This window comes from Malassezia sympodialis, genomic scaffold, assembly GCF_000349305.1.
Source record: "Malassezia sympodialis ATCC 42132 genomic scaffold, msy_sf_27, whole genome shotgun sequence".
In the NCBI taxonomy this organism is placed as follows: Eukaryota; Fungi; Basidiomycota; class Malasseziomycetes; order Malasseziales; family Malasseziaceae; genus Malassezia; species Malassezia sympodialis.
The window spans coordinates 1-22517 of record NW_017387825.1 but is presented as its reverse complement, the minus strand read 5'-3'; the positions used below and the strand labels follow the sequence as shown (position 1 = coordinate 22517).

The following is a 22517-nucleotide window of genomic DNA, read 5'->3' as shown; positions in this document are numbered from 1 at the left end:
TGCCGAGCCCAAATCCGCCATGCGGCGCGCCGCCGTAGCGCCGCAGATCGTGTGTGTACCAGTGCAGGCCGGAGGCCTGCAGACCTGCCTGCGCCATGCGCGTCCGCAGCATGTCGAGGCGCTCCTCACGCACGCTGCCGCCTACCAGCTCACCGACGCCGGGGGCGAGTAGGTCGAAGCACGCCACGGTGGCCTCCGTGGCGCCTGCGCGCGTGGGGTGCAGGTCGGGCGTCAGTGTCGTCCTGGCACAGTTCTCGCGCATGTAGAACGGCTTGCCTTCGGACGGATAGTCAGTCACAAAGACGGGCGACGCAAAGTGATCCGCGAGCCAGCGCTCATGCTCGGAGCGCAGCGAGTCGCCCCACGCAGGGGGCGCCGCATGGCGCTCGCGCAGGAGACGCACTGCCTCGGTGTACGATATGCGCGGCCACGGCTGCGTGAGCCATGCAGCGTGGGCCTCGGCGCCGAGGAACGCCATGTCGTCGTGCGCGCGCTCGCCGTCCCAGGCGGCGTGCAAGGCGCGCTTCAGCATGTGCTCTGTACAGTCCAGCACGCGATGCAGCCCGGCGGCGCCCGGCGGGAGCCAGCAGAACTCTGCCTCGCACATCCAAAATTCGGCGAGGTGCCGGTTCGTCGCGGAGCCCTCGGCGCGGAAGACGGGGCACAGCGTCCACACGCGCGAGAGGCCGAGTGCGAACGCCTCGAGGTGCAGCTGCGTCGACACTGTGAGGTACGCGTCGTGGCCGGACCAGAAGGCCGCCAGGCCGTCGCGCTGGCGCACGTCGGCGTCGGCGACGACGCGGAAGATTTCGCCGCCGCCCTCACAGTCCGACGCGGTAATGATCGGCGGGGCGACCTTGCAGAAGTCGTTCTCCCCGAACCACGTAGCGATCGCGAGCTCCATGCGCGCGCGCGTCCGGGCTATGGCCGCGAAGCGCGGCGTCCGTGCCTTGAGGTGCGATTCGCGGCGCACAATATCCACGATGGCCGAGTCGTGCGGCTGCGCGTGCCGCTGCATCACATTGGCGAGGGGGTACGTCGCGAGGTCGCAGTCGGCAAGCACGTCGACGCTGTCTGCATGCAGCTCGACGCGCTGGCTGCGCCGCTGGCCGCGCCCAGGCTTCATGGCGCCATGCAGGCACACTGCCTGCCCTGGCGTAACGTCGCGCACGTCGCCACTCAGCACGACTTGCAGGGTGGCGTCGCCGCCGAGAGTGCCGTCGTCCACCTCGAGGAACGTGCGGGTCTTCTGCCGCCGGGCCGAGACGACCCAGCCGTGCGCGGTGACGGGCGGCTGTGTGAGCTCGCGCCCCTCGTCCAGCACGCGCTCGGCGTCGCGGCGCAGCGCCGCGAGCGTCGGCGGCATGGCCGGCACCGAGAGCGCGCGCACGCCGAGCGCGCGCGGCACGCCGAGGCGCATCGCGCGGCGAAGGAGCATGCCGCGAGTCAAGGGCCATGATCACGTGCTACACGCTATGGAGCCGCGCGGGCGCGGCGGTCGAGCCAGTCCTGGACCTTGACGCGCACGCCCGGCTTGTGGTGCTTGTGGCGGGAAATCACGTCGAGCAGCTCGTCCGGCTCGAGCACGTAGCTGCCGGAGGCGGGGTGGCTGCCCTCGTACAGGGCCGCGAGCTCCGCCTCGCTTGGGAGCGCATGGGGGTTGTGCTGCGGGTGCCAGCGGAGCGGCCCCACGCCGCGCACCTCGGCATCGCGCGCCCTCCGTGCCTCGCGGCTCTTGCCGGTGTGTGGCACGTTCTCGAGCTTGAGGAGCTCGAGCTGCAGGCCCGCCTCGCGCGCCTTGCGGTAGTCGCCGAAGAAGAACGTGTCGAGGTACTCGTCCGTCACGTCCTCGAGGCGCGCCGGGTCCCACGGCGGCGTGCCTGTGCGGCGCTTGCCGGTCTTGGGGTCCTTGCCCAGCACAAAGTTGACGCCCGTGTAAAAGTCGCGGCCGATCGACAAGTCGCAGAACGACGTCGAAAGCTGTATGGTCATGTGCATGTTCTCCGTGAGCGTCTGGTCGCGCGCGCGCTGCAGGCCGCGGAGCGTGACTTTGAGCGCGCGGGGCGAGCGCTCACGCAGGGTGCTGGCCGTGTCGGCGGCCCACTGTGCGATCTCGTCGGTGAGCGCCGCGCCGCGCGCCTGCAGCTCCTGCGCGACAGGCGCATCCGTGTGGCGCTGCGCGAGGTCGTCGAGCGCGACCATGATCTGCTCGACGGTCGGGCGGCTGAACGCCACGTCCATCGCGATGCGGCGGTCGCCCAGGAACGCGGAGGTGCGCAGCAGGCTCGGGTCGTCCTCGAAGGGATCCGACGCGTACTCCTCGATGGCCTCGAGGACGGCCTCCTCGTGCACGGCGGACGCCATCGGCATCGAGCTGATGCGGCGCAGCATCTCCTCCACGGAGCTCGAGCGCACATAGTGCGTCGCGAGGCCCGTCAGGTAAGTGTCGGCGCCGCCGAGCCGCTGGCCCGTGAGGGCGAGGTACGTGCCGACCGCGCCGTCGAGGCGCGAGAACGTGTAGAGCAGGCCGACGTCGGGGAAGTAGCCGATGGCCGTCTCGGGCATGGCCCACAGCGTGCGGTCCGTCGCGATGCGCACGGGGCCGTGCACGGTCATACCGACGCCACCGCCCATGACGATACCGTCCCACAGGCCGATGTAGGTCTTGGGGTGCCCCAGCTTGGTGGTGTCCTTGCGCATCGTGTGCACGCGGTAGTTCTGCATGATCTCGCCCTGGAAGAAGCGCGCGGACGCGATGCGCTCCTTCGGATCGGACTTGGCCGCCGCCTCGACGATCGAGCGGATATCGCCGCCCGCACACATCGAGCGGCCCTTGCCGCGGAACAGGACCGTCGCCGCGTTGGGCGACGGCTCGATCTCGTCGAACGCGTCGTGTATCAGCTCAATCATGTTCTCGTCGATGGCATTGAGCGCCTTTTCGCGGTTCAGCTGCACAATGCGCATCGTGCCCTCGGAGAGCAGCTGCACCGGCGAGTCCGCCTCGTGCAGCCGGGAGACCGGCGCAGCGGGGGTGGACATGTGGCGGGCCAGCAGAAAGGCACGTTGCGACACGGACGGGGCGTGCACGCGCGTCGAAGACAGCAGCGAGGCGCGGGCGACGCGGGACACGAGGACCATCGTCGTGGCAGGCCTGAGCGCCGTCGGCGGCCGACGGCCGGCGACAGCCGCTGACTCAGCCGGCCGGCGGCCGTCCGAGACCTGGCGCCGCGCCTCGGACACTGCTCCGACACGCCATGAGCTCGATCAAGGGGCCTCCTTCGGCGGACAAGCAGCTCCGCGCTCCCCCGGGGATGCGCATTGGCATTGTGCACGCGCGCTGGAACCAAGAGGTCATCGAGGCGCTCGTCTCTGGCACGCTCCAGTCGCTCTCCGACGTCGGCGTGCAGCCGCACCAGGTGATGATCGAGTCGGTGCCGGGCAGCTGGGAGCTGCCCTTTGCGACGATGCGCATGATTGAAAAGTACAACGTGAGCGCGGTCATTGCGATCGGCTGCGTCATCAAGGGCTCGACGATGCACTTCGAGTACATCTGCGAGAACTGCTTCCAGGGCCTCATGCGCGTGAGCCTCGACTCGAAGAAGCCGGTCATTCTCGGCGTGCTCAGCACGCTCACCGAGGACCAGGCCCTCGAGCGCGCGGGCATCGGCCGCAACGGCAAGCCCGGGCACAACCACGGCCTCGACTGGGGCCGGGCCGCCGTCGAAATGGTCATCAAGAACCAGGACGCGTAATCCCATAGCTACGGAGGCGACAAGAGGTTCTTGATGTTGTTCAGCATCTGGATGTCCCGCTGCACCGAGCCGGGCAGGTCGCGCTGCCGCTTCTGCAGGCGCTGCCGCTTGGGGCTCGCGCGCGCGCCGGGCGCCGCGCGCGAGTGGCGCGCCAGTGACCCGAACAGCGAGCCCGCCTCGGGGCTCGTCGCGCGCAGCGCGCGACTCACGTCTGCCGCCGGCGGCTCATCGATCCAGCGCGGCGTGCCAGGCAGCGGCGGCGGCGCATACTCGCCACGTCCGCCAGGGCGGCGCAGCGCCATGACCTGCATGCGCACCGAGCCCAGCGCGGGGTCCACGTCGGGGCGCGGCGGCGCACGCCGCGCGTTCGCCACGGTCGGCGCCATGTCGAGCCATGCGTGCAGCACACGGAAGTACGACTCGCCGCGCTGCGGCTGCACGCGCGTGTAGTCGACCATGTCGAGCCCGTGGCGGTGCTGCAGCGGCAGGTGGCCAATGTGGCCGCCGAGCGCCACGGCGAGCGCCGCGTCCGAGCCCATAAAGTAGCGCTGGCGCCGCGCGTCCTCGACGCGGTGCAGCGCGCGGCCGCGCACCGGCTCGTTGAGCAGGTACGTGTACACGCTGTCGGGCTGCGCATACTGCAGGCCCCGCAGCGGGTGCGCGGGCGCCGCATGCGCGGGCGCCGTCAGCGCATGGCTCTGCGGCGCCTCGAAGCGCGCGTGCGCGCGCGCCTCGAGGAAGTCGGCGGCGTTCCGCGGCGCGGGCGGGAGGCGCGCCTCGGTCCACATGTCGACGGCCGGCACCTCGCGCGGCGCCTGCGCGCTCTGCCACTCGGCCTCGCTCACCGGGCGCTGCGCCGCGGCCTGGGCGAGCTCGTCCATCTGCGCGGCGACCGTCGCCTGCTCGCGACGTGCCTGCAGCGCCGCGCGGAACTTGCCGCGCTGGCGGCGCAGCTGCGCGAGGAAGCGCTGGAACGTGCGCTCGTCCATCGCATGGTAGTTGGGCAGCGCGTCCGGCCGGTCCTGGAAGCGCTCGTGGTGTGCGCCCCACACGACGTTCGTGGGGAGCTTTTGCGCATCGGCGCACGTCGCGGGATCGTACGCGATGCGGGGCCGGGGGCCAAGCGCGTGGTTCACGTCGTCGTCGCCCAGCACACTCACGCCGAGCACGTCGCGGCGCGCGCGGTCCGCGAGGCGCGCGCCCGCCTCGTGCCAGCGCACGCGGAAGAGCGGCTCGCGCTCCGCCTCGGACCACTCGGTCAGGCCCTGTGCATTGTCCAGGGACTCGACGGTAGCGAACCGCAGCGCACCGGGGTACGGCACCTGCGCGCGGGCGTCCGCGCTCGTCTGCCACGACGACGGCAGTGGGCGTTTCAGGCCCCAGTCGCCACGCACCGCGTGCGCTTTGGGGGTCTGGTACACCTGGCGCACCGCCGGATCGAACGTGCTCAGGCGCGTGTGGCGCAGCAAGCGCGACAGCGCATGATTCGCAGACGCCATGGCGGCGAAGAAGCGGCGGCCGCCGGCGACGCGATGTAGTAGCACGTGATCACGAGCCCATTCGGCCGCGCGGCCGCGGCGCTGGTCTCTTCACCCGCTGCGCTGGCGGCCGTGAGGCCGTGGCCCCGGGGCGCCCGCTCCGGGGGCCGGTGCGGCGGGCAGAGCAACTTGGACTGTAAAACCATCGCCAGGAGGGCGCGCTTCCCGCCCCCATGATCCGGGGATGACCTAGTGTCCACACAGGTAGGTTCCGTGCCGAGAGTGGCGGGACGATCCACAGGGCGCTCGCGCCCCCGAGGCACGGCGCTGCGGTGCGCTGCGCGCTGTGCCCATGATGTGCCAAGTAAAAGGCGTGTCTGACCACGTACGGCTCCGTGCAGGCACTGACGCCAGCGCTCTATAGATTCGTAGACTACGCGAGACTACGCAGCCCCGTCGCGGGGCGCCCGACCTCGCTGATCTCGCTTACGCGGCACACCGAGCCGCGGAACTCGGGCAGGTACTTGGCGCCCGTCAGTGGGTCCTCGATGGCGTTCGCGCCGCCCGCCGGTAGCAGCGTGTGGCTGCCCGCACACACCACGTAGATCGGCTCGTGCACCGAGTACGCCGGCACAGGCACCGCGTCGCGCGGCTGGCGGTCCGAGAGCGCAATGATCTGCTGCGCCACCTGCAGCACCTTCGCCGGCGGCTGCAGATCGGCGAGGCGGCGCGCAAAGTGCCCGGCCATCGCGAGGTTCCCGACGCGGCGCGCCTCCATCATGGCAATCCGCAGCGCGAGCATCTGGTGCTGCGGCTGCATTTGCACGTGCGTGAACAGCGCGGCGAGCTCCAGGATCCGCGCGACGGGCGGTGCCTCCGACGCGGCGAGCTCGCGGCGCTCGCGCTCGATCGACACACCGATCAGGTACTCGCGGCACTCGGCCATCAGCTCCGCGAGGCGCGCCGCCTCCGCCTCGTCCGCGGCCGGCGTAAGCACGAGCTGGTGCAGGAGCGAGCGGAAGAGCGACTCGGCCTCGGGCAGCTTGTTCGCCGACACGGCGCGGTACGCGTCCGGCAGCACGTGCGACTCGAGGTGCGCGAGCGAGAGCGTACTGGCAGGGAGCACCTTGCCGAGGTCGCCCTCCGACGCCTCGTTGTTGCGCCGCAGGTGCACGAGCAGCGGCGGCGCGCCGGGCGCGCCGGGCACCACAGCGCGTGCCGCGACGTACGCGCGCCACAGCCACGGCTGCAGCGGCGCAAAGTGGACGATGCCGGCCTGGCGCTGCAGCAGCTGCAGCGCCATGTCGAACGCGCCGGCCGCAGCGAGGTCGGCGGCCACCGGCGAGTTGCGCAGCCAGTGCTCGTCCTCGGCACTGCCCGGCGCGAGGCCCTCGAGCGACGCCACATCGGTGAGCGGCGCCATGTGCTGGCCGAGCTCCTCCTCGGCCGGCGCCATGGCCGACTCGTCCAGGTCCCATGCCTCTTCGGCCTCGTTCAGATCGAGGGCGGGCGCCGCCGCCGACGCGTCGACGAGCGCCTCGTCGCCCTCGAGCCAGTCGTCGTCGTCCGCGGGCGCCTCAATCGCGTTGTCCTCGAAGATGACGCCGTCACTCGTGTTGGCCCGCAGCGCCTGGTCAAAGTAGTTCTCCTTCGCCTCTGTGAGCGGCCAGTCGTGCTGGTACGTCGGGAAGACGACCGGCGGCGGCCCACGCGCGGTCGGCGCAGGCGCGCCGAGCGCGGCCTGCGCCTCGGCGGGGTCGAGGCCCGCCTCGGCCGCGATCGCCTCGGCCAGCGCGGCGTCGCCGGCCCGCTGCGCCGTCAGGTACGCGAGCGCGCCGAGGCCGGCGCCGCGCAGCACCTGCACCTGCGCACCGGCGTCGCCGTGCAGCACCGCATTGTGGTACAGGCTCTGCATGTTGCCGCGGCGCTCCGCGATCGCGGTCATCTTGCCGAGCTTGTCGCGGCTGCCGGTGATCAGGTACAGCAGGCTCAGCTGGTCAAAGTCCTTCGTCTTCTGGTACGCGCGCTCGACCATGTGGTGCGCGCCCAGCTTGAGCGCCGCCTCGCCGAGGCGCTTCCAAATCTCGGGCACATTGATCGCCTCGGCCGTCTCCAGCGCGACCTCCAGGTTGCCGCACTCGACCGCGAGGTCGAAGCGCGTCGTCTTGTCCTGCACAAAGTGCAGCGCAATCTCGGGGAAGCCCTTCTTCTGCAGGTACGCAATGATCGACTGGCCCACGAGGCGCGACGCGCGGATGATGTGCAGCACCTCGTCGTAGCGCTTGTGGAGCAGCGCCAGCTTGAACTGGCACTCGGTCGGGTCAATCGTGATCGTGCGGGGGCACGCCTGGCGGTCCAGGCAGTACACCGTCGAGCCCTGGATGTACGTGAGGTACACGGGCTGCTCCAGCGTCTTGATGATGCCCGTGTCGCCCTGCGGCAGCGCATACTTGATGTGGTTCAGCGTGCTGTACAGCAGCACACCGTTGGCGTCCCACGCCGCGCTCTTGATCCGGATCGTCTCGTGGATCATGTGCGACTCGCTGAACTGCTTGTCGGTGAGCGTGATCGTGTGCTTGCTCAGCAGCGCGACACGCTGCGCGTCGGGGCTCCAGACCACGTACTTGACGGCGGGGCTCGCGAGCTCCGCCACGACCGCCTGCTGCTGCATGTCAAACAGCAGGACACTCGCCCCCGTGCTCAGCACAAGGTGCGACGGGCCGCCATAGAAGATGTCGTTCGTGGCGTGCGGCAGCTCCACCGTCTTGACCACCTGGTTCGACAGGTCGCGGATCTCGACCGTCTGCGTGGCTTTCTGCAGCACCGCCAGGCGGTTGCGCGCAATGAACAGCGCCGTCGTGCCCTGCCCGCGCTTGCCCACCGTCCCACTCTCGCCCAGCTCCGTCGGCGGCGTGTGCGGCAGTGGCGCCAGGTCGTACACGCCGGCGTCCCCGTTGAGCGAGGTGACGATCACGCTGCGCTCGGCCGGGTTGAAGCTCAGCGACCGCGGCTGCACGTACTGGTTGCCCAGGCGCCGAATGCTCAGCATCGCATGGTCCTTGCCCGTGCCGTAGTCGAGCGCGCGCACCTGCTTGTTGCGCACATAGTACAGCGTCTTGTTGTGCAGCGCGAACGGCGGGCGCTCGCGCTCGAGCTTGAACACGATCAGGCCGCTGTCGTGGCCCGCCGCAAACAGATTCAGGTGGGGGTGCGCCGTGAGCACCCAGAACCGGTCGTGCTCGCGCCGGAACGTCTGCACGGCCGTGCGCTTGCCCATGTCCCACACACGGATGGTCTTGTCCTCCGATACGGAGAGGATCAGCTCCGCGTGGGGGTGGAACAGCGCGGCCGACACGTTGTTGTAGTGCCCGCGGCACGTGTCGACCTCCCACGCCTTGGTGTCGGACATGCGCCACAGCTTGATCTGGCGGTCGTCGCTCGCCGACACGATGAGCGGGAGCGCGGGGTGGAACGACACCCAGTTCACGCCGCGCTCGTGGCCCTCGAGCACGTACTTGACCACAACATCCATATTCGCAAACAGGTCCATCTGCGCGCTGTTCACGCGCGCCATCTGCTCGTCGAAGCTCATCGGCTGCGCGGTCGTCGACTTCTGCTTCAGCGTCGTGTAGTCCCACACGCGCACCGTCTGGTCCATCGACGCGGACACGATCAGGTCCTCGTGCGGGTGGAACTGCGCACACATCACATAGTGGTTGTGGCCCGTCAGCACCGCGATACACGTGCGGCTCTGCCAGTTCCAGATACGGATCGTCTGGTCGTCTGACGCACTGATGATCCACGGGTGCTCGTGGTGGAAGAAGACGGTGCGCACGTAGTCCAGGTGGCCGTGCAGCGTGAACAGGATCTTGCCCGTCTTGTGGTTCCACACCTTCACCTTGTAGTCGTCACCGCCACTCACAAGCAGCGGCTGCGTCGGGTGGAACGACACACCACGCACAGGCCCCTCGTGGTCCTCGAGTCGCTCATAGATCGTGCCCGTCTGGTAGTTCCACAGCTGGATCGAGCCATTGTGCAGCGAGGCCGCCAGCAGCGGCAGCTTCTGGTGAAAGGCAATGCCCTTCACCCGGTTCGACTTGGACTCAAACTGCCGTTAGCCATACACGCACACACCTTGGTGAGCATCTGCATTTTGGCAGACACCTCAGGCAGCGTTCCGTCTATACAGACTTGCGCCGTGCACCTGGACGCCGTCGCGGGTCACGGCCGGCCCCCGACACGGCTGCGCTGGCGGACTATATCACGTGATACGACACGCGAGTGCGCGCGCCGCGCCGGCGTCCGCGCCGCGCGCCCCATGGCCCTGCACGACGTCGGCGCAGGGCCGCTGGAGATCGATGTACACACATTCTTTGAGGCGCAGCATGCGCACGAGTGGGGCGCGGTGCCTACGCAGCCCGGAGGGCATGTGCGTCGGCTCCGCGTCCTCCTGCTGGGCGCGCTCCTGCGGCACGTGCTCTGGGCGCAGGGGCAGGTCCCCAGGTACGTGAGCCACACTCACGCAGACCGGTCGCGCAGCTAGAGGGCGAGGTGTGCGGGATCATGGAGGCGGAGGGCCTCGACGGGCCTGCTACGTGCGTGGGCGTGGACACGGCGCCGGACCCGCCGCGGTTGCCGCGGGGCCACGCGCCGTGGCTGCGTGCCGCGCATGTCGTGCGTGCGTTGGCGCTCGTGACAGAGCGTCTGCATGCACTTTTGTGTGCGGTGTCGCTGTCTGATCTGTCTGTGGCGGTCGTGCTCGGGTCCTCGCTCCTCTTTCCCCAGTGGACCGCTATGGTGCGCCTCGAGGGCGGCTGGGACGCGTGCGCGAATGGGATCGATGACACGGACGAGTGCAGGGCGCGGCGGCGCAAGGCGGCGGCGCTGCTGGAGCGCAAGGTGACGCGCGGCCTGATGGAGGCGCTGCCCATGTCGACTTTGTCGGCGCCCACGCGCCTGCGCGTGCTGGTGCGGGCACCTGTGCACGTTCGCGTGGCTGGATGGCACCCGCGGCCGCACTGGACGGCGCCTGAGCCTGCGGCGCCGCAGGACGTGCGCGCGCCGGAGGCGGACGGTCCCGCGCCCGTGCGTGCCGCGCGCCCCTCGCGCATGGGCACGCAGGTGCAGGGCCTACTGCATCAGCGCCGTGCCACGCGCCCTACCCTTGCCCCGCACGCACGCCGCCGTGCGCGCGCGCCGGTTCTTGGCATCACGGTGCGTGGCGCCGCCGAGGCGGCCGCCGAGGGGGGGCGGGGGGCCACACGTGACGTGTGGTTCGAGTGCGACACGGACGTCCTTGGCCTGGGGCGTGACGTTCTTTTCTGATTGGCTCCCCTGTGTTTATGCCTGCGCGCAGGGACAGCGCTCCCTCCAGACCAGATGCATCGTGCGAGACAGGCTCGCTCGCTCGTGACGGCCGCCTGGGCGGTGGCATGTGCGCTCGCGCTCTTTGTGCCGTGCTGCATGGCAGCGAAGATCATTGCTGATACGTCGCTCAACGGCACATGGTCGTCGGGCACCGGCGCCGTGGTGACCGGCCAGTCGTTCTTCAACCTCGTGAACAACACCTTTAACATTCCCAAAAATGCAGGGCAGGCGTACAGCTTCACGATGACGTCTGACACGACGGGATACTGGGAGCAGGCGGTCTACCAGTACATGCGCCCGGACACGTCGAACCCGCGGTGCTTCAAGGCCCAGCTGCTCTGGCAGCACGGCAACTTTACCATCTACCCCAACGCGTCGCTCGTGCTCGATCCGTTTCGAGCGGATGGGCGGCAGCAGCTGTCGGACTCGTGTGGCGACGGCAACGACAAGGTCCAGTACTATGCGCAGCAGGAGATGATGCAAAGCTTCTACATCTCGAAGTACATCCACTACGACCAGCCCTCGTACAAGCTGCAGCTGTACGAGTTCGACGGCACGCCGAAGCCGCCCATGTACCTGGCGTTCCGGCCGCCCGAGATGTACCCCACCGAGGGCCTGCACAAATTCATGGTCGGTCTGATGTAATAATTGAGTATATACCCACCACCCTCTCCGTGCCGCCATGCGATGCAGCGTGGCCGTGTGCGCCGCGGCGTGCCTTGCGCTCGCTGCGGCCCCTGCGCGCGCCGCGCTCGAGTCGTTTGACGAGGCGCTGACGCTGAGCCCCCTCGTGGGAGGCCGTGTCCACGCCGCGTTTGCGTTCACGCTCGCGTCCGACCGTGGCTCGGTGCACCACTTCGGCAAGATGCCGCGCGCGCTCCTGCAGCCCGTGGCCTCGCTGGGCGTGCAGGACATGCACCTCTCGCTCGCCAAGGGGCGCTGGCTGTACAGCGAGTGGGGCTCGCCGGCCGCCGACGACGCCGGCGACGAGGCCGTGGCGAGCGGCGCCGAGGTGTGGGCCGCCATGTCCAACGACACGGACGTGTGGCCGCGCTGGCGCATGCTCATGTCGGCGCTCGCGAGTCTCTCGTGTGCGTCGCTCGACGCCGTCGACGAGGCGACGACCGTCCAGCCGCAGTGGCCGTACTTTGGGCCACAGCCCGTCCTGCACAGCTACCTGCCGTCGGAGAGCGTGTGCACAGAGAACCTGTCGCCCCTGCTCAAGCTGCTCCCGTGCAAGGGCGGCGCGGGCCTCGCGAGCCTCCTGAGGCCGCATGCGCTCCTCGGGGCCGAGTTCCACAGCATCGGGCTGCGTGCGACGCAGGCGCAGGGCGGATGGACCGTGCAGCTGCGCGTGCAGATGGTGGCGCGCCCGCCGTCGGTGAACGATACGGCATGGACTCTGCGCGACCTGTTCGGCACGGCGCTCACGACGACGTGCCCGGCCGCGTCGACGAGCCACATCCGCGTGCTGAGCGGCACGCCGCCGCTGCCGCCCGTGGCGCCTGCCGTGGCCGACGACGACGACGACGACGACGAGCCACTGCCGCGCACCGGCGCGCTCGCAGCGTACACGGCGCCGCAGGCCACGTACCTGTACGACACGCGCTCGCTCGCCGACTACGGCGACGCGCTCAACGTCGAGCTCGTGGCGCCCGCCTCCCGGTCGCTCGCGCGGGTGCCGCCGCTGCATGCGGCGCGCCAGGTGCTGGGGTACGGCCAGGAGCGCAACACGGTGCGCGTGATTCTGCGCAACACGCTGCCGGGCGAGACGGTGAGCGTCGTCTACTACGAGCATGTGCCGCGGATGGTGCGCCCGCTGCTGCACACGCTGCGCACGCAGGTGCAGCTGCACGAGTACGACGAGCGCGACGACCTCGTGCGGTACAGGGACGACGTGGATCTGCCGTTCCTAGAGAACGCATCGTATGTGCCGGCGGAGGTGCGCCGGCGCAGCGGCTCGCTGGAGCTTGTGCTGCGTGTGCCTGCGCTGAGCACGCTCACGCTCACGTACACGCTGGAGAAGCACATGCTGCACTACAACGAGCACATGCCCGACTCGCACCGCGGGATCGACCTGCCGCCCGCGCTGTTCCTCCCGCTCCACGGCGCGCGCCCGTGGGCCGACGTGCACCGCGGGCTCGACGTGCACCGCGTGCAGGCGTCGCGCATGTACACGGAGCCGAGCCTCCTGGACATGGCCGTCCCGGACTTTTCGATGCCCTACAATGTCATTCTGTTCTACTCGACGTTTGTGGCGCTGTTCTTCGGGAGCCTCCTCAACCTCCTCGTCCGCCGGTACCGCGATGTCTACCGGCAGGGCGACGAGCGCCCTACGTCGCATACGACTCGGTGAACAGGTTCGCATGCGCACTCGCATCGCCGTGCCAGGCGCGGCGCACATGCACGTGGCGCGACACGACGTTGCGCAGGAGCGCCAGGAGACCGGCGGGGCCGCAGCCCACCGCGATCGTGCGGCCTTGCGCCTGGCCCATCTCCGTGCCGACAATCTCGTCGAGCGGGGGGTAGCCGGCCCGCGTCATCTCGGAGAGGATATCAAAGTCTTGCAGTTCGTGTACGTCCAGGTTCGCATAGGTCGGCACGGGCGCCTCGGACTTTTCCGGCGCCTCGGGCGCCGCGGGCACCGCGGGCGCCTCGCCCGGCGCCGCCGCCGGGGTCGGCACCCGATCCGCCGGTGCCATCGGCACCATCGGGTAGGTATCAGGCGGATCGGTGGGTAGGGTAAAGTACTCGTTGTACACCGACGTGGGGCTCGCGTCGGGGCCCGGCGTGGCGGCGGACGGCGTCGCGTCGGGCACGCTCAGCATCTGCCGTGCGAGGTCCTCGTCGGCCTGCTCGTTCGCGTGCTGCGCCGTGAACGAGTCGTCGCCNCATCTCGTTCATCGTCTGGTCAACGAGCGTGAGCGGCCCGTCCTCGTCCGGCCCGAACTGCACGAGATCGTTCGCGTCGAGGCCCATCGACGCGAGCGTCCGCTCGCCGCTTTGTGCGGGCGGCAAGCCCCCGTCATGCACGTTCGACGCAGAGCGGTTGTGCCCCCGCGTCACGTAGATCTCGATGCGCAGATTCGCGGGCGGCAGGATCTCCAGGCACAGACGCAGCGCGCTCGCGGCCCACTGCAGGTGCGCGTACTCGCGCATCACCCACACGAAGCGCACGCGGCGCGTGAGGAACGGCCGCTGGTAGAGGCCGCGCACCCGCTCGCCACGCAGGGCCCGCGCGATCTTGCGGCAGAGGTAGTCGAGGATCGAGAGGCCGAGCGAGACGCCGGAGCCACCGCACACGAGGAGCACCGTGGCGTGCGCGCCCCAGTCGATGCGCGCCGCGTCGCCGAACGGGCCGTCGACGATGGCGCGCATGTACACGCCCTGCACCTGGCTCGCGACGGCGCCGCCGTGCAGGAGCGGGAACATGGACGGCGCGCCGCCGGGCTGCGACGCGGCCAGGGCCGCCTGCGCCTCGCAGCGGCGCTGCACGTCGAGCCACAGGCGGTGGGTGAGGCCGGCGCGCGCGCGGATGAGCAGCACGATCAGCTGGTCGTTGTCGACGGCGTCCGGCGCATCCACGTCGGCGGGCACGTAGCCGTGCTGCGCGTCGCGCACGTACGAGCCTGCGATCGTGAAGGGATGCGTCTGTACCCAGCTGAGGCTCGGCAGCTGCAGGAACAGCCACTGGCCCGGGCGCCACGGCATCGGGCGGCTCGTGCGCAGCACGAGCCGCATCATCTGGCCGGACAGCGGCTGCACAAACGCAAAGCCGGGGAACAGCTGGCCCCGCAGCGCGTCGGAGACGACGGGGCGGAACGGGATCGGCACCACGGCGCCCGCCGGCATCGTCTGCGGCGTCGTCGTGCGCGACATGTCCGCGGACTCGAGCATGCTCGAGAGGTCCTGCTCGCTCTTGCTCGTCAGCGAGAAGGCCGATGCATTGGCGTGCGTCACCTGCTGGTACTCGGCCATGCTGCGCTTGAGCTCCGGCGGGCGCTCGCTGTAGTTGAAGTAGATGACGCGCACGAGGCGCCACGCGCGCTCGGCGCCCCACACGACAAAGCCCGCGAGCATCCAGCCGCCGAGCTGGGGGTGGTGCGCCCACGTGCCGACCATGAACCCGATCGCGCACACGAGGTGCGTGATGTAGAAGAACTCGTAGTGGGTGCGGCGGATCGGCTCGAGCGAGAGCACAACGAGAAGGGTGAGGAAGATGTACGCGGTGATGGCCCAGCGGAAGCGGGGCACGGCGAGCAGGTGGGTCCACAGGTCCGGCTTGGCCGCGGTGTCGCGGTGGACCTGGACCGCCCACAGGACCGTGTGCAGCGACGCGTACAGCCAGAGCAGGCGCCCGCCCCAGCGGTGCAGGAATGCGAGCGAGTTGGACGCATAGCGCCCAAACACGGGCAGCGAGAGGAGCGCGATCGGCGCCTGCTTCAGCGCAAAGAGGATGACCATGGGCGTGAGCGCGTTGCAAAAGTCGCCGAAGCGGCTGCCCATCGTCCAGAACGTGTGGTACGGCAGCGTGTATGTTGCCTTGTTCGTCATGATGCGGGGGTAGTCGCCGCGGCCCCACTGCACGAGGCGGCGCGCGAGCGCGGCGTGCGCGGCCTGCACCTCGGCCTGGCTCGGGAAGTACGTGTTCGAGAACAGCCCGGCCTTCGGGTCAATGTAGTCCGCACCGATCAGCGTCAGCAGGAGCAGCGGGATGAACAGGAGCAGAAGCATCATGACATGGTTCGCACGCAGCGACACCATCGTGATGCGGTACAGGCGCTGCTGCACCGCGCGCAGCGTGCTGTTGCCGGTGCGCCCGGCGGGCGGCACATAGTGCATCGTCGACCACTTGGTCCACAGCGCGCCGATCCACGTGCGCTGCGTCACGCCGACGAGGTGCTCGACGCCCAGGAGCACCACAAAGCACGCAAAGAGGATCCACAGGATGTACACGTAGCGCTCCGACGGCGCACTCAGCTCGTGCGCATCCAAATACGACATCGCGTACACCGTCAATGGCTCCGTCGGCGCCGGCGTCGCCGCACGCGCGGCCCACGTCGCGCGCATCGCAGACGTAACACACAACGACGCTCGGCCCCAGTGGCGCCACTCGCCGCGCCCTGGCCCAGGGCGCCTCGGCGCCCAGGCGTGTCACGTGGGGACGAACTTTTTTTTCGGGCGGCCGCGGCACGCGACTTGGCACGGCGATGGCGGAGGCAGCCAGCGTTGCGGAGCGCCGTGCGGGCCTCGAGCAGGCCCTCGCGCGCATCCGCCACCACACGACATCCAAGCTGGAGAACCAGCGCGCGCCTGCGCAGCTGCTCGCCGCGATCGAGGCGACACTCGCGGAGCGCGCGGCCGCCGACGCCACCGAGGAGGCGGGCGGACCGACCGCCTACCTCCTCGCACTCGAGAGCCTGCTCGGCGCCGAGTCGGTCACACCGGATGTGCACGCATCCGCCGTGTACCTGCTCGCAACCGTGCTGCCGCACGTCGCGCCGGGCGTCGTGCGTGCCAAGAGCGTGGCACTGCTGAGCGCCGTCGCTGCGCCACTCGCCGAGCCGCACGGCGCCAGCGAGCACATGAACGCGCGCATCCGCGCGGCGCTCGGCGTCGTCGAGGCGCTCCTCGAGCATGTGCCGCCGCACGACCGCACGACGCTCGAGCGCGAGCGCACGTGGACGACGGTGTGGGACCTCGTGCTGGCGCTGTGCATCGACGCGCGCCCGAAGGTGCGCCGCCGCGCGCACGAGCTCGTCGCGCATGTGCTGGGCCTCCCCGCATGGAAGCACAACCACCCGTACGCCGCGCGCACGATGCGCTGGGCGGCGCAGACGCTCGAGCGCGTCGCGGCCGCGCGCGGCGTGGCCTCGACCAAGACACGCATCGACTACGACAAGAAGAGCGGGCAGGCGAAGAATGCCAAGCGCGCCGCGCTCGAGCGCCAGCAGAGCGCCGCCGACGGCGCAGCGAGCACGGGCATCTGGGTGTCGGCGCTCCTGCAGATGCTCGTCCCCTTCGTGCCCGTGGACGCCACGGCGCCGCTCGTGCCCGCGCTGCTCGCGCTGCCCGCGCTGTCGAACCCGTTCCTGACGCTCGCCGTGTACGACGTCTTCGCCGCGCTCTTCCGCGCGCCCGTGCAGAGGAGCGCGCTCGACGCCATCGACGAGGCGCCGCGGCGCGACGCTACCCTCGTGCGCCAGACGATTCAGGCCCTGCGCGAGCCGGCGCATGTGCCCGCGCACACCGACGTGCAGACGCTCCCCGCGTACCTGCGCGTGCTCGAGTCGTGCATGGTCGCCTACTCGGCGGCCGATCCGGCGGCCGCGTGGGCCGCGACGCCCGCGCTGTGGGCGGACGTGCTGCACGTCGGCCTGTCGGCGCACTCGGACGCGGCGCGTGCGTCGGCGGACGTGCGCCTGGCCGCGCGCTCGCTGCTCCAGGGCCTCGCGCGCTACTGCGTCACGGACGCGGCCGTGGCCGCGGCGCTGGACGGGGCGTCGGCGCCGCTCTCGACGCTGATCGCGTCTCTGCGCGACGCGCTCGGCGCGCATGCGCTCACGTACACACAGGCGCGCGGGGACGTGCTGCAGGTGCTCGCGAGCCTCGTGACGCGGCTGCGCGTGCCGCTCGAGGCCGGCGCGGCGCCGCCGGCCGTGCCGCTGCTCCTCGACACGGTCGAGCAGGTCGCCGCGCTGCGCACGCAGCGGCACTTTGACGCGCGCGCGGAGGCGGATGCTGTGCTGGGCGCGGCGATCGCCGCGTGCGGGCCGCGCGCGGTGCTCGCGCGCCTGCCGCTGCAGCTGCTCGACGGGGGCCGCCCTGCGACGCATGGACGAGGCCGTGCGTGGCTGCTGCCGCTGCTGCGCGCGCACACGACGAACACGGAGCTCGCGCACTTTGTGGACGAGTTTGTGCCGCTGAGTGAGGCGCTCTTCGAGCTGCGCGTGCAGGCGGAGCAGCCGTCGGACGGCAGCGCGGCGCGCCCGGTGGAAGCCAAGGTGATGGAGGCGCTGATCGAGCAGATCTGGGCGTGCTTCCCGGGCTACTGCGACCTGGCGCGCGACGTGGACGTGGCGCTGACGCCGGCGGTGCTCGAGCTGCTCGTGCAGGTGCTGCGCACGCAGCGCGCGCTGCGCCCGGCGGTGCTGCAGGGTCTCGCGCTGCTGGTGCAGCGCACCGAGTCGCTGATCGCCTCGCATGCGCCGCCTGCGCAGCTGCGGCGCGAGGTCGGCGTGGACCAGGCGGACGGGCAGCGCTTCCTCGCGCACCTGCGGCAGCTGGCCGCGCCGCTGCTCGCCGCGCTCTTCCAGCTGCTGGCCGAGCTGCCGTCGCAGGCGCGCGGCCCGGTGATGGAGTGCATGGGCGTGTATCTGGCGATCCTCGATGCGCCGAGCGTCGCCGCGGCGTTTGGCCAGGTGCGTGCGATGCTCGAGCAGTCGCTGCAGACGTACGTGCCGTCGGCGCCTGCGCCTGGGCAGCCCGAGGCGAACAGTCCGCGGTACGTGCCGCCGGTGCCGCACACGATGCTGGACCTGTGCGTGGCGCTCGTGCCGTACGTGCGTGGCGCCGAGGCGCGCGCGCTCTTTGATCTGGCGTCGAGCGTGCTGCCCAAGGCCGACGGCGGCCTGCAGAAGAAGGCGTACCGCGTGCTCGGCCGCCTCCTGCGGGGCAGCGAGGCGCCGGCGCTGCGCGCGCACTATGGCGTGTCGGCGCTCCTGCGGGCGTGGGCCGCGCTCGACGTGCAGCCGGGCGCGGTGCGCGACCGGCTGCAGCTGCTCGAGGCGCTCGTGGCGCATGTGCCGCCGGCCGAGCTCGGTGTGCTCAGCGCGCTGGTGCCCGAGGCGGTGCTGGGGACGAAGGAGGCGAACCAGGGCGCGCGCGGCGCGGCGTACGAGCTGCTCGTGCAGATGGGCCACCGCCTGCAGGCGGGCGGTACGATCGACCGGGCGCAGGCGGGCGTCGCGGACGGCGTCGTCGAGGCGTCTGCGAACGAGTTCGTGATGATGGTCGTCGCGGGCCTGGCCGGCGCGAGCCCGCACATGATGGGCGCGACGATCGCGGCGCTCGCGCGTCTGCTGTACGAGTTTGCCGCGGTGCTGCCGGCCGAGACGGTGTCGGAGCTGCTGGCGACGATGCTCGTGTTCCTCGAGAGCACGAACCGCGAGATCATCAAGGGCGCGCTGGGCTTCTGCAAGGTCGCGCTCGTCGTGCTGCCGCCGGCGTCGGTCGAGGCGGCGCTGCCGACGCTCGTGCCCGCGCTGATGCAGGTGCAGAACGTGCACAAGAACCACTTCAAGGGGCGTGTGCGCCACATGCTCGAGCGCCTCTTGCGCCGGTATGGCGAGGCGGCGGTGCGCGCGCACGTCGGCGAGGAGCACCAGCGGCTGATCACGCATATCCGCAAGCGCAAGGAGCGCGCGCGGCGCCGCCGCGCGCAGGAGGCCGACGAGGCGGCGACCGAGGCGGCCAAGCCGCGTGATCTCGGCACCGACGCGTTCGAGGAGGCGCTGTACGGCAGTGCGTCCGAGTCGGACGACGAGCCGGACGACGAGCCGGCGGCGCGCCCGCGGCGCGCGCGCCAGCGCCACCGCGAGGACGACACGTACCTCGTGGAAGACGACGACATGCCGGTGGACCTGCTGGGCGAGCAGGCGACGACGGTGCGTCCGCGCGCGCGCGCGGCGCGGCGGCAGCCGGGCGAGGAGGCGCGGACGTTTGAGACGGACGAGGCGGGGCGTCTGCGCATCCCCGGCGACGAGGCGGCGGCGGAGGCGGCGGCGCCGGCCGACGACGTGGACGCGCAGGCGGGCGACGCGTACCTGGCCAAGTCGCGGGGTGTGGACGGCTATACGGTGGGCCGCGGCGGCGCGGTGAAGTTCAACAAGAACACGAAGCGGACGCGCGCGAGCGAGCGCGAGGACGACGACGACGAGGCGCCCGCGCCGAGCGAAGCGCGCCGCCGGCCGAAGCGCAGCAAGCAGGCGATCGGTGCCGAGTTCAAGGCGCGCCGTGCGCAGGGCGACGTGCAGAAGGGCGGCATGAGCCCGTACGCGTATGTGCCGCTGTCGTCTGTGACCGGGAAGAAGAAGGCGAAGCAGGCCTCGAAGCTGGCGATCACCGGCAAGCGCATGTAGCCTACTTACTCTTCTACAATGTCGCTCTTGCGAGGCTTCTTTGAGGAGAGCAGCTTGGAGCTCTCGTGCTGGATGTCCTTGACCTCGCCGCCGTAGCTGGCCTCGAGCGTGCTGTCCATGCCGGCCAGCTCGAGCACGTCGTTGAGGGGCACGAGGCCGTCGAGGTCGACGTCGAGCTTGTCGACGAGCTTCTGGAGCATCTCCTCGTCGGGGCGGTGGCGGATCAGGCGCAGCGCCTGCTCGAGGTCGTCGACGCTGATCTTCCCGGTCGGGCTCGCCTCGATCAGGTGCATGCGGCCGCCGACGTCCTTGTCAAACTCCTCGAGCTGCTTGTCGATGCGCTGGAGCATCGAGCGCACGCGGCGGTACAGGCTCTTTGCCTTGGGCGAGCCGTCGTCGGCGCCCGCGTCGTCGGGCGGCAGCTCGCTCATCAGCTCCGAGAGCTCCTGGCGCTCGCGCAGCACGGACGACTTGGCGCTGAGGATTGCGAGCGCCTCGCCGAGCTCGCTCAGCTGCTCCTCGGTCATGCGCGCATCGTCTACGCGCGTCTTGGCCGCCGTCGGCAGGATGCGCGTCGCCTCGACCGTCTCGGCGTCCTTGCGCGAGCGCTCGGCATCGCGCGCCGCCTGCACCTCCTCCTCCTGCTCGGCCTCGTCCTCGATGAGCTCCTCCTGCTCCTGGAGCACCTCGAGACGCTGCTTGTTCGTCGCGGCGTCCTTGCTAAAGTGCAGCTCGGCCTCGTTCAGCAGCTTGTCGGGCAGCGAGCTCATCGTCAGCTCGAGGCCCTTGATCTGCATGTCCTGGTACGTCGCGTTCGCGTCCTCCGGCTCGCCGACAAAGTAGAACGCGCGGCTGAGGATCAGCAGCGTGCCGCTGATGCGCTCCTTGACGTGCAGGTTGATCCACACGTCGAGACCCTCCTTGAGCTGCTCACGCGAGCGGTTGTGCGTCCACACGCCGCGGCTCTGGCACGCGACGAGCAGCTCGACGTACGACATCGCGTCCGTGCCCTCGTCGCGGATCACCAGGTCGTCCTGCCGGATGCGGTTCAGCGCATGCCGCACCTGGAAGCGCAGGTAGTTGTCCGTGCCGAACGCGGTCATCTGCATGTACCGGCAGATCGACACCAGCTGCGGGCGCGTCAGGTTGTCGAGCGTCAGGTCGTCGTCAAACAGCTTCGCCACCCGGATCACATCCTCCTTCGTCGGGTGCTGCCCGATGCGCACCTTGTGGAAGAACTCCTGGAACGCGTCCGAGTCCTTCACCGAGTCGGACACCTGCAGGCCGCCGGCCTTGATCGACTCCTGCAGGAACTTGGCCATCTCAAGGCGCAGCTTCAGCAGGCGCCGCCGCTTCTCCTCCACGGTAAACTTGCTCTCGAACGTGCTCGGCAGCATGTTCGGGAAGAGCTTCAGCGCCACCGGGAGCAGCAGCTCGGCCGCCGGGATAATCACGAACGGGATAAACGGGATCAGGCGCAGCAGATCGCCCATCGTGCGGCGCAGCTGCCGGTGCTCACGGCGCGTCAGCGTGTACCCGAGGATCATGCGGCGCAGCAGCCGCGTCGAGATCGCGAGCTCCTTGCCGAGCAGCTTCGTGCCGTGCCAGTAGTGCAGCACCTCCTCCTTCACCTTGTTCCAGACACGCACAGGCATCGACGGCTTGGGCCCGTCACTCGGCGCCACGTCGCCGCCCTTCTTCCCGGACGACGGCTGCGCGACGGCGCGCGTCGTCGTCAGCGGACGCCACGCAGCCGCACTGCGCGGCGCGACGGCCGGGCCCACACACAGCGCCACGGGGCGCACATAGGCACCGACTCGTAGCCGCGGCAGCGCCGCCTCTGAACGCACGAGTCGAGACACCCACCGAGTCGACATGCCGCGACGGAACCACGGCGGGGCGGCGCTGGCGCCGCCCCCCCCCGCCTCACGTGCACGGCCCTGCCCTGGTCGCCACGTGTTTTTTTTGCGCTGCCCCCTACGATGCAGGACGGCGACGCGGCGCTAGGCGCGCCGGCCGCAGGGCCGGCGACGGTGCCGATCCGCCTGCGCACCTCCCTGCCGGGCTGCTCGATTCCGTATGTGCCGTACATGGTGCCTGTGACGTGGCGCCGCTCGCAGCTGTCGACGCTCGTCAACAAGGTGCTGGCCACCGCCGCCACGGGCGAGGCCCCGGCGCCGGTGCCGTTCGACTTTATCGTGAACGGCGAGCTGCTGCGCACGAGTCTGGAGGAGTACCTCGCGGCGAACGCGGGCAGCGCCGAGACGACGCTCGAGCTCGAGTACATCCGCAGCACGCTGCCGCCGGCCTTCCGCGACGCCGCACGCCAGGACGACTGGGTCGCCTCGGTCGATGCCGCGTGCGGCGACTCGCTGCTCACCGCCTCGTACGACGGCCTCGTGCGCGTGTACGACGCGGCCCACCTCGCCGCCGAGCCGACCGCGTACCTCCCCGCGTACGGCGAGCACGTGTCGCTGACGTGCGCCCGGTGGCTCACGCCGCGCGGCGACGCGGTGGCGACGGGCAGCATGGACGGCACGGTGGCCGTGTGGCGCTGCCCGGACGCGCCGTCGAAGAGCGTGCCGGTGGGCACGGCCGCCCTCCTGCCGCACCACGGCGCGCCTGTCTCGTCGCTCGACGTCGCGCCGCAGGGCGACCGCGTCGCGCTGCTGAGCGCGGGCTGGGACGGCACGATCGCGCTCTGGGACGTGCCGCACGACGCGCGCTTCCCGACGCAGGCCGCGGCCGCGGCCGGCCCCAAGAAGCGCCGCGGCGCGCAG

At 70.5% G+C, this 22517-nt stretch overlaps 10 protein-coding genes and 1 pseudogene across 11 annotated transcripts; 5 read left to right on the top strand and 6 right to left on the bottom strand.

The window, feature by feature from the left end:
• Positions 1–141: 141 nt before the first annotated feature.
• Positions 142–1438, bottom strand: MSY001_3418 (uncharacterized protein; the record flags this gene model as incomplete). Its single annotated transcript, XM_018885318.1, has 2 exons — positions 142–204; positions 299–1438. 2 exons carry the CDS (start codon positions 1436–1438, stop codon positions 142–144), a joined length of 1203 nt encoding a protein of 400 aa, XP_018741891.1.
• Positions 1439–1473: 35 nt separating this feature from the next.
• Positions 1474–3138, bottom strand: MSY001_3417 (uncharacterized protein; the record flags this gene model as incomplete). Its single annotated transcript, XM_018885317.1, has 1 exon — positions 1474–3138. The coding sequence occupies one exon, from the start codon at positions 3136–3138 to the stop codon at positions 1474–1476; it is 1665 nt and encodes a 554-aa protein (XP_018741890.1).
• Positions 3139–3254: 116 nt separating this feature from the next.
• MSY001_3416 (uncharacterized protein) lies at positions 3255–3752 on the top strand (the record flags this gene model as incomplete). Its single annotated transcript, XM_018885316.1, has 1 exon — positions 3255–3752. One exon carries the CDS (start codon positions 3255–3257, stop codon positions 3750–3752), a length of 498 nt encoding a protein of 165 aa, XP_018741889.1.
• Positions 3753–3760: 8 nt separating this feature from the next.
• MSY001_3415 (uncharacterized protein) lies at positions 3761–5251 on the bottom strand (the record flags this gene model as incomplete). The annotated part of the gene is made up of 1 exon (XM_018885315.1): positions 3761–5251. One exon carries the CDS (start codon positions 5249–5251, stop codon positions 3761–3763), a length of 1491 nt encoding a protein of 496 aa, XP_018741888.1.
• Positions 5252–5663: 412 nt separating this feature from the next.
• Positions 5664–9382, bottom strand: MSY001_3414 (uncharacterized protein; the record flags this gene model as incomplete). Its single annotated transcript, XM_018885314.1, has 2 exons — positions 5664–9338; positions 9365–9382. 2 exons carry the CDS (start codon positions 9380–9382, stop codon positions 5664–5666), a joined length of 3693 nt encoding a protein of 1230 aa, XP_018741887.1.
• Positions 9383–9548: 166 nt separating this feature from the next.
• On the top strand, positions 9549–11242 carry ROT1 (ER chaperone involved in protein N-and O-glycosylation-like protein; the record flags this gene model as incomplete). The annotated part of the gene is made up of 3 exons (XM_018885313.1): positions 9549–9659; positions 9770–10415; positions 10587–11242. 3 exons carry the CDS (start codon positions 9549–9551, stop codon positions 11240–11242), a joined length of 1413 nt encoding a protein of 470 aa, XP_018741886.1.
• A 37-nt stretch (positions 11243–11279) lies between these two features.
• GPI16 (Subunit of the glycosylphosphatidylinositol transamidase complex-like protein) lies at positions 11280–12953 on the top strand (the record flags this gene model as incomplete). The annotated part of the gene is made up of 1 exon (XM_018885312.1): positions 11280–12953. One exon carries the CDS (start codon positions 11280–11282, stop codon positions 12951–12953), a length of 1674 nt encoding a protein of 557 aa, XP_018741885.1.
• Positions 12931–15601, bottom strand: MSY001_3411 (uncharacterized protein; the record flags this gene model as incomplete). Its single annotated transcript, XM_018885311.1, is given in 2 exon segments — positions 12931–13464; positions 13478–15601. The coding sequence occupies 2 exon segments, from the start codon at positions 15599–15601 to the stop codon at positions 12931–12933; spliced, it is 2658 nt and encodes an 885-aa protein (XP_018741884.1).
• A 206-nt stretch (positions 15602–15807) lies between these two features.
• On the top strand, positions 15808–19678 carry MSY001_3410 (uncharacterized protein; the record flags this gene model as incomplete). The annotated part of the gene is made up of 2 exons (XM_018885310.1): positions 15808–19612; positions 19647–19678. The coding sequence occupies 2 exons, from the start codon at positions 15808–15810 to the stop codon at positions 19676–19678; spliced, it is 3837 nt and encodes a 1278-aa protein (XP_018741883.1).
• A 64-nt stretch (positions 19679–19742) lies between these two features.
• MSY001_3409 (uncharacterized protein) lies at positions 19743–21614 on the bottom strand (the record flags this gene model as incomplete). The annotated part of the gene is given in 2 exon segments (XM_018885309.1): positions 19743–21575; positions 21588–21614. The coding sequence occupies 2 exon segments, from the start codon at positions 21612–21614 to the stop codon at positions 19743–19745; spliced, it is 1860 nt and encodes a 619-aa protein (XP_018741882.1).
• A 105-nt stretch (positions 21615–21719) lies between these two features.
• Positions 21720–22448, top strand: MSY001_3408 (annotated as a pseudogene). Its single transcript has one exon. A coding segment is annotated over exon 1 (729 nt).
• Positions 22449–22517: the final 69 nt, after the last annotated feature.